At 40.8% G+C, this 10461-nt stretch overlaps 1 protein-coding gene across 1 annotated transcript; it reads left to right on the forward strand.

Annotated features, from left to right (window-relative positions):
- Nucleotides 1-2145: 2145 nt before the first annotated feature.
- Nucleotides 2146-9885, forward strand: LOC128439728 (uncharacterized protein C14orf132; the record flags this gene model as incomplete). The annotated part of the gene is made up of 2 exons (XM_053422117.1): nt 2146-2226; nt 6648-9885. Coding segments are annotated over 2 exons (300 nt in total), but the record flags the coding sequence as incomplete, so codon positions are not given.
- Nucleotides 9886-10461: the final 576 nt, after the last annotated feature.

Raw genomic sequence — 10461 nt, forward strand, 5'->3', positions numbered from 1 at the left:
CCCTGGTGGCTACAGGAAGTGACATGTTTTATACTTTGATGAACTGCTCCTGGCTGATTTACAATATACAGCTCAAATCAGATCAGTCAATTCATTAGATCATGGTCAGAATTGTGACGTTTCCTCAAACCATGTAAACATTGATGTTTGGCGAAGGATCATCCTTCGCCAAAGGACACGATGTTTTCATAATTCCACTGTGCATTGTCCTATCACTACCAAACTTCTGTCACATGATAAGAGTACAAGCCTGAACAGCTCTATGTGTCAATATTTCCTCAGTGTCATAGCGCCACCTACTGATTCACCAGGAAACAGGAAGTACTTTGTTAATCCACTCTGCATTATCCAACCGGCTCCAAACTACTGACCTATGATCACAATACTGATCTGAACAGCTCCACATATAAATATTAGTTCAGGGTCATAGCGCCACCTACTGATCAGTGTGAAAATTAAGTTCTGTTAACATTGTCCAATTGACACAAAATTGCTCACGCTACATCAGAGCGCCTACATGAACAGATATATATGTCTGGGCGTAATAATAGTGATGGCGCCACCTACTGGCAAACCTACTGCCGCAGAGCGCAAAACGCATGCAACGTGGAGAAGTGCATGCTCGATCGATGATGTGCGCTTGGTCATCGATCGCTCTCTCCACCGACCGCAACAGGCTTCAACGTGCGGGTGCTCGGGCCCGCAAGTGCTACAACGTAGCCCTAGTTTTATTATGAGCTCTCAGTAAAGGCGAATGAAACCCTTGGCTACATGAACATCAGAACACTTTGAATCTGCAACACACACACCTGGTGTGGCCAGTGTGACCCGGTGTAATAACCTGTGTCATTGCTGGATGGACTCTCCTTTCTGTAGAAAGAAATCTGTCCAATGATGTCTGCCCTCCATTTGCTTTCTGAAGCGTGCGGCAAGAACTTAACCATTTGTTTGCAGGGATGCGACAGATGACCTTAAGAACCCTCCACTATTTTTGGATACAGATTTCAGTCAATCAATTCAGCCAGTTTCAGCTACCTAGAAATTAAAATAACAATGTAATCATTTTTTAATCATTCAGGCCTTTTAAAGGTCCCCCTCCCCTCTGGGGCCTGGGAACAGATCGACTTCCCCCCGCCACTACGATGCCACTGGATACGGTTACACAAAATCTTTCAGATATTAGATTGTTTGAGTTTAAATCAACAAGCAAACAGAGATTCCATTACACAATGGTTATTGTTATGTGGACAGACTATATGTTGACACAGCTGTTTTGTCCCTTAGTCACACACAGAACAGGACGCTCACAAGCACAAAGACATGTTCTCTAATCCGTGCATATGCATTCGCCTATACGTACATAAATGCATGCTGGTAATATCCGTACAAGCACACACACACATCAGTGTCTATACATAGTCCATACACGCAAAAATACTCAGGTGCAAACCATATATACATGTATGCATGCGTGTAGAGAACAAATGCTCCGGTTTTCTGATTTACAACTTTCTCTGTTAACCCATTTTCCCCTGACTGAATAGAAGCATCATTTGCCGGGGTTGTAACTGATCATTTTACATCATCAGTTTGGAAAAGAAACTGTTATGTCAACCCCCCCCCTAGATTTATTCTAGACTATCCATCAGAAGCATGATGTGTTGCTGTTATCACCCTTTTAATGTTTCCTTTTCTTTACATTTGTATTGCACGGTGACTGTTTTTGCCAGCTTTAACAAGATTTGATCATACAATCATAACATGTTCTCAGCATGGGACTAGGTGTCCAGCTGAGCTGTTTCAAAGAGGAAAGCATGACAACTCTGTCATCTACACACACACACACACACACAAATCGTGCGTTTGCAGTCTCAACTTACATAACTCAGCTTACTTCAACACACACAAACACACGTCTTTACATCTTTAGACTCAGTCCCACAGCATCATCTTAAAATCTGTGTCACACACACACAAACAAACACACACACACACACACACACACACACACACACACACACATACACACACACATATACATACACGTTTTCACAGTGCACTCTCATCTCTTGGTTTCAGTGGGAGGGATCAGTCCCCTCCTCTCTCTCTCTCTCTTTCTCTCTCTCTCTCTATCTTTCTCTCTGTGTGGATGTGCTCAGTCTAAGTCAGAGTGCAGTACGGGACAGTGAGGAACTGATCTCTTTCTTCATACACAGCTGGCAGCAGGTACATCTCTCTGTCTTGCTCTGTTTTATTGTTTTCCTCTTTGTCTCTCTTTACCTTTTCTCTATATATTTACTGTATATATTTTCATTTTCTCCATTCTGGTTTTCTATAGCTGCATGTATAAGGATGTTTTAGGAGTGAGTAACTCAGCTCTATTGTTGAAGTGACTTGAAACTTTGAAGGCTTCTGTTTCTGTGTCTCACATTCAGTCAGACTCTCTCTCAACATATATCGAATATTCAGTGTGTGAATAAAGTGTTGAATTGCAGTCGAACATTTGCCTCTTTGATTTTGTTGTGATGCTTGCGAGTGTTTTAGGAATGAACAACAGCAACAGATTTCTTGTTTCAACTCTGGCAACATTTTTTTCTTTTGTAGTAAAATTTGTGCATCTAAAATGTCCTTTATAACAATCTGAGCAATTTAAATCTACTTTTGTTGATTGTTTTGGACTCCTATTTGTTTACCTGGTAGTGTTGTACCCGTTAGAATACATCACTGTGTCATTATCCAGACTGACTGCTCCATTACCAACTTCAGGTGGACTGAAACTATAGCTTCTGGTTTCAGCTTTCTGTAAATCTAATAATATGTTTTTTAAATGTTAGTGCCTACACCTCTTGGAACACATGTACAACAGTTAGCCTTAAACTGAGTAAAGCTTGAACAGTGGGTGCATGAATGGATTAAACAATCAGCAGAATATTGGCTATTCTTATAACTACAACTTTTCTTTAGATATGTTATGATTGTTGATGTAGTTTCTAAGTCACTGGTTGACTGGGGTTCTGAAAATTGTCATTGTCACCATATTTTATTCGAGAAATTACGCATTTAAACATGAAAATCACTATTGGGTGGATGCAATGTAAAATCTTTAATCAGTCACAGTCTTTTTTTCAGTGTGTACCCGAACAAATAAATGGAAAGAGTAGATTCAGTGAAACTTTAAAGCCGTCGTAGACCAGAGAGCTGTCAGCTCCTTATAACTTCAAATTTAGTCTGAATGAACAGATTCAATGAAAATGACTACTAGAATGCACTGTATGTGTGTGTGTGTGTATGTGTGTGTGTGTGTGTGTGTGTGTGTGTGTGTGTGGGTGAGCATTCATGTTCGTTTGTTTGGAATCGTTCTGGTCCCCACCACTCATTTGATGTTGTATCTCTGAGCTGGACTTAGGCAAGGAAAAAGAAAGTCGGTGTGCAGATATGTAAGGTCTCACTGTGGCATGTTATTGATTTATTCAAGCATTGTCTACCTCTTTATAGAACATCATTAATCACTAATTTCATCCAGACTTGTTCAGTCAGGGAGTGAAAACCGAATACGAGTCACAGCCGAGGTCAAAGAAAAAACATGGCAGGCAGTGTAGAAAGCAGCAGATTTAAGAAGACTGAAAATCAAAGTTAGCACTTAAAACGCCTCATCATTTCATGAAAGAGTGACGACATGACAGTTCCCCAAAAGTCGCCGCCTGGTGGCTGGATGCAGTATAGGTCTCCCTTATGTTAGCAAATGGGATTTGGACCAAACAAAAAAATTCTAAATGGTGGAGTAATTTTTTGCTTAAATGGGGTGAAACATCAGGATTGACAGCTGAGAACTGATCGCAATAGTCGAGCCCTCAATATCAAGACCTCAATGTTACGACTCCACACCACGATCAGTACTGCACTCTGGCTCCAAATTAAATCCAAGCACAATATTCCGTTACCTGCATCTGTGATGTTCAACCGGAACGAAGACGATATGTGTCGTAGAGTCTATGGTTTAACGCTCTATTCAAAAGGGAGTTGCTCTTCATGTGCAGAGCAGAAGCTTTGACTACAATAGTTACCTGCCTGATTACCACTAAGGTACATTCAGAGCTTATTGCTACTTTGAGTACAGAGCTGCAGAATGCCACGGTTATTGTGATGACACGTGCACATGCTCCAGCTCACTGTTGTTTTGCTTGATGACCTTTCTGTGGGTTTTGCTCGCAGAATGAGACACGGCTGCAGGGCAGAGACTTTTTAATGAGAAGGTGAACAAGTGCAGCAGTCCTACTGCTGGAAAAATGTTTTGTCGTCAGTTTGGATCATAGGTTATTAATGTGGGTCAGTCGCATGTTCAGGAACAGCCAAACATACGCCTGTCCCACTCCTTCCCCCATGAAAAACCTCAAGAGGCAGTTTTAATTAAATATACATATTACGTGGCTGATGTGAGAGCTCCCATAAATTATGCTGCTGGATGTTAATGGTCTCAACATTTTGGCCTTTTTTTTCACTTCTGATGAGAAGGAACACAGACACATGTTGGTCTCAACGGATGAGATGAGACAGTTGTGCATGAATAATGAAATCATCATCATACTGTACATCAGTGGGATTTGATAAACAGGGTCTGGAATCTATAGCTTCATGGTTGTTATAATAAGAACAATGAGCACTAACGGAGCTTTAACACTGTTTTTCTTAAACAGCAAAGTTTGAGGGTTTCCTTAGTGAGAATTTGCCCTGAAGTCACGTCTGCTATTTGGGAGCAGAGTCAGGGTGAATGAGGACACGAGAGAACCCAGAGTTCGGGGTCAAACTGAACCTGACGCTTTAGAGCATCCCAGAACCACAGTTGAAGGGGGAAAAAAATCTATCACGATCCCGGGGGTTTGACCCTGAGTTCAGTTATGCTGAGGCAGAGTCGGAAACTCATATTAATCTGCTGAAAGTTCATTCCCCCACACGTTCACAAATGAGATGATTCATGTGATTATTTCCCAAATCTGAATCAAGACACACATAACCTACAGTTTTGTAACTCCCTAATGCAATGGCAGGGAACTGAATTTAAACACAGCAAAATATGTGAGTTATTGAGAATAGGAGCTTAAAAGAAATCTAATATCTGCATTAATATACTGTCGATCACATAATGAGGCTTAAAGAAACGGTTACACCTGGGAGTTAAAGGGTAAAACTCCTTCGAGCCTTTCAGATGTCAGATTTAAAGCTTGAATTATTAAAGGCCACACTGTGCAGTCTGTGTTTGCACGTACATAAGAGTGTGAGTCAGCCCTTGAGCTCGTGTTATTGTCTTCTTTCAAAGTGTGTCGAGGAACTAGTGTAAAAACGTAGAGTCGGCTATATTCAGTTCACACACCTGAGTGCCCAAACCCTGTGTCTGCAGTACAGCTGTTACACCTACAGAACAAAGAGCTGGAGGCAACGCATGCAACTAAAACATGTGCGTGTGACCGTGAAAGAAATGGAGTGTGTGCATATATATACTGTATATATCATTTAATTTTAGACATTTTAGGCTATTATTAATTACCAAATGTGGCTCAATGTATATTTGTTGCGACTCCTGTTAGTTTTTTACTGGGTCCTATGGAAGGCCTGCAGGGACAAATACATCCAGCTGAGACAAAAAGGGAGATCCATCCATCATTTTGTGGTCCCTCTCTCACATCATCTGCGTGTGTCCGTCTCTGTCTCTTTTCGTCTATATATATACATGTGTGTGCGACATGTGTCAGACTCTGTTTATCCGTCTGAGATTCAATCCCTTTGAGATGCTGATTCCAGTGCACTGTACAGTACAGCTGTCCTGGGACCAGACACAGCTGTGGGGTTAACAGAACATGTCATTGTTCACTCATCATGAGACGTTAAGGGGTTATTGCATCCGATTTGTATTCATTTGAAACATCTGAAGATCCTTCTGCCGCTGATTTAATCTGATCAATCAGTTATCTTCTCATTCAAAAGGTGGCACCTGAATTATACCACTCTCTACAGCAAATCTTTTTCAGGTCTTAATTTTGGTTTGGAAATGTAGCATTTTTGGGTTCATTGGTCAAATTTTTACTTTTTGTTGATGTGAAATCTGGACACATAATGAAGATAAATTATTAAAAATTTATGAAAAAATTATAACTTCGCCTCAAACTATGATTACCTATATAAACCATTTAGTTAATATTGTGGATTATACATATTTATTTGATCGATATTTGCTTTTTGCAATTTCCAAATTAAATTTAAGATTTTTCGACATATTTTGAATCCAATGTCAAACATGTACCCAATCAAAATTTGAAATTATTGATTGCATTTTGAAATAATTGATATTTCTGGTTTAAAAAAATCACTGTTTACGAACACAGTGGAATTTCTCTAAAAAAGAAAACTTTTTTTGCATTTTAAAATGAGAATTCATCAAAAATCTTTAGCATCTAATTTCTTAAAATGTACTTTGTTGCCTTCCTGTACAATCTATTCCAACAATTTAATCTTTCTTTCTTGTAGAAATCAAACAAATTGCGTGCTCCATAATGTTCAATATTCTTGGATTTTGCATTACAAAAACCATTTGACAGACTTTAATCTAAACTCTCCCTTTCCTGTTCCTTTCCTCTGTCCCTCTCTCCTGACAGCATTTCCCTGCTGTGAGCGGGGCCTTCATGGATTCTCCGTACAATGGCAACACGTCCCTGCAGACGTCTACCTCCAACCTCAACGCCGGCTACTCTCGACCCTCAGAAGCAGAGGATGACGGGAAAGTGTCCAGCGACACCATTTGGCTCTGGATCGCCGTGCTGGCAACTATCGGCAACATAGTGGTGGTGGCCGTGGTTTGTGCCTGTGCCTTCTGACAGCATGGGAGAGCAGAGCAGAAATACTGCTGCTGTGTTGGAACATTGGAAACCTTTAAATGTATATCCTCGGAAATGATGTAATATAGCCTTAAATTGGATTTCAACTGATGACCATGGATTTTTTAAAGTACACACTTATGATAGAAACATTCAACTTGAATTTCAAAAGAGGACACAAAACACATTTATTTATTCAAAAGAGGTCATCATGTCAAATATTGGCCTGAGTCGAAGCCTCAAACCGACCAAACAACAACACTCTCTGATACCATACATGTAAATACTAACGCTATACCCAGCAAGAACTCACCATGTTGGATTCCCATAGTTTAAAGATGATCCTGCTCCTGCAACCTTGGGAAGGTTGTCACTGCAGTAAAACAAATCTCACTAATTCACTTCATAGTTTTTCAGCTTTGGATTTCAACCTATAACCTTTCGATGACGAGCCTTATACAATCACAATCACCCAAAACTAGGAGCCATGCCCTATCATCACATCCATGTTGAATGAACCTTTGGATGAAACGTTATTCAGATTCAGCCACATTTAATGGATGATTTGTTTTATCAGCTTTCAAATACATTTACACTATTATTATTATTTTAATGAGCATTAGTCCCAGAGCTAAACACCAAATGTATTCAATTTGGATTCCAAACGTGATAACATCATAGTTCACTGCTCGCCAATGGTCAGTTTGTTATGCAAGCCAAGCTGGTGTTATGTAAACCCATTCAGTCCCAGTTACACCACAGGCTCAGCGGAGGTCAGCGTTTGATCTCTTACAGGGATCATAGGCCAGAAAGAGATCCACAGTCGTGGCTGCGCATGATTTAGTTGTTTGAACGCTCAGAGGCCTGAGCCCAGTGACACAGAGTGTCAAGAGGATGCTCGATCAAAGCGCTGAACTGTAACCTGTGCTGTCTTTACTATTATTTTCTATTTGGTTGTTTTCCTTTTTACATTTTCAGCATCCAGTGTATTTACAAGAGTAAATCTGAAAACTTGCAATGAGGAACTGACCCCTGAGAAGCCTTGCTCCCTTTAGTTACGGTTGCTGTGTCTGCTAAGCTTTATTTTCCGTAAAAAGTGCAACTGTTTTAGACAGAGGTGGCCAACATTCAGATTGGGTGTACACATTTTATTTTGGCTATATTTTCATATGGTTCAGTCAGACTTTGCAATGCGAAACTGGAGTGTAACATGTGTTTAATGTCCGGTTTAACCGATTGGGACATTTGCGTTCACACATGCGGCTCCTCCGGTTTATGTCTCGAAAGCTCAAGGTTTGCAGTTCATGTCTGAAAAAAGCTTTTGTCTGTTACATGGTACAAAGCCTCTGGCTGGGTAACAAACTGTGGTGAGCCTCTCGCTTGCAAGCAGTTACAAAGAGTTGCTAAAAGGGTGCAATAATGGAAACTGTTTGCACCGGTTCATTTAGAAAGAGCAGTGGTCATTTACTCACTCACCCATTGAGTTTTGCCAATGTAGCATGAGCTAAAGATATCTAATATCACAAAACAATGCTGTTTGATTGGCTCCTTGGCCTTGTACTGCTTGATGTTAGTGGAGCTCTGTGCTGTACTTTTAGCTCCTTCAGGTTCAGATACACGCAGTGGCTTCCAGCATGGCCTTCCCCAGCAAGACCAAAACCTTCTACCTAGACTCAAGGAGGATCCTACCACACCCAGATGTCTCTTGGCAGTAGAGGTTTACCTTTCCCTTCCTCCCTCTTAAATTCCACCTCAACCTCCTCCTTTGCATCATCGCCCCCTCTCCCTACCTCACCTGCAGAGACCACAGCCCACATTTAGACACCGCCCTTCAAAATCGATGCTATCTCTTAGTTTCAAATTCCCCACCATGCTTATTCACCATTTGAGGGAAATGAATCCTGACAGAATGCTATGATTGGACAATTGCTGTTTTTACGATGGAGTGCAGGAAAACCCTCAGTTATGACTTTCCCATGCCGTGACTACAGCTTATTTTTATATCTCCATTACTTGATACATCAGCAAGTTCTAGTCTCCTCTGTGTCCATGAACATCCACACTAATAGGTTACCGAAAAAAATCCAATTCATCTGCACCCGCATGTCTCGCATTTGAAGAAACCATGACAGCCCTCAAAAAGCCCAGCGGAAACAAACTCCTCTCAGAGAGGAGCAGGGCTCTGCAGCGGTTGAGCAGTGATTTGTTGAAATTAACAAGCGATGGTCACAGAGAATAATTTCTGTCAGGGTTACTTAAAAAGTAATAGAGGAAACCTCATGAAACTAGCAGAAGAATCCAACCATACACTTGCTCATTAGTCTGCTTCGAACTTTGCCTGGTGCTTGGTGCTATATGGACAGTGCGCTTTAAGCTAGCTGCTGAGACTGGAAACTACACTGACAAGAGCATTGAGCGTGAACCAAGACAAGTGAATAAAAAGAATCAAAAGGCCAAAGGCTTATTCTGTCAAATTAATTTAAGTCACTAAGGTATTACCTCAGTAGCACCCTTAAGGCTCATTTATGCATCCTTTACGTGCTGAAAGAGGTACGTCGTTTCAAAAGTGATGCAACCATAACTGCTCATGTGTCTTTATCATTGGCATGGTTGTTAGGCAATACATCCATTAGAGGGCAGCGCAGAGTCGAGAGAGTGTGTTCGTGAAATAACTTTATGTAGTATTTTCTTAACAACTCAAGGTCTCTACTCAAAAGGTTTCACATTTGTTTCACAAAATTGACGTTTAGTCCATTTTGTGGGTATCCGCACGCCTTCAGAAGATGTGCCCGTTTACGAAATGAAGTTAGAGAATGCATTTTAATTAAAAAAAAGTCATTCTAACCCAAAACGCAAATCACCCTCGTCATAAAACGACATGAAAAGACAAAAATTATTATCATCAAAACATTCGATCGCAAAATACTTGAATGTATTTTCTAGAGAGCCTATGTCAACATTTTTGTTTGTTAAATTGAACAATTAACTAAGAATATGGTAGATCATCAGGTCAACTAGTACCATGTGTAGATTAGAGTAATCCGTTTGTAGTTTTATACTTTCTGATCCCATTCTTCCTGCCTCACAGGACTTTTCCACAGTCTTCCACTGCACATGTAAGTGTTCATACACTTGAATGTGATTGCACATGCATATCACTATCACTCAGTCGAGATTCATCCTATCTGAACTGCGTCACCGTTCTGTCAGTCCTCTGCAGCGTAATGAGCGGTAACGTGCCTCTCTTTCTCCCAACTCGAGCTTCCAGTCCAGTTTTCCTTCCACCATCTCCTTCGCTTGATGTCCCGGAGGGGAAAAGTGTCCCTGACGGCTATCATTGTGGTCAGAGCAAGATCACATCACTGCGGTTAACTTTATTAGGAAATTATTTTGCGGAACTAACTTCAGCCGTCGGAAGCAAAGATGGAGCCTAAACGTGCTGACAGAAATGAGTGGAGAAGAGAACGAACAAAAATTAGTCATCTGAGATAAAGAGACGCAGAGTGACACATGAAGTGAAAAAAAAAGAATATCCGGGAGATAGAGGGAAGATAATGAGGCAGCGAATGCTCATTTTCTTCTCTGCCATTAAGCA

Source organism: Pleuronectes platessa, chromosome 5, assembly GCF_947347685.1.
Source record: "Pleuronectes platessa chromosome 5, fPlePla1.1, whole genome shotgun sequence".
Classification (NCBI taxonomy): domain Eukaryota; kingdom Metazoa; phylum Chordata; class Actinopteri; order Pleuronectiformes; family Pleuronectidae; genus Pleuronectes; species Pleuronectes platessa.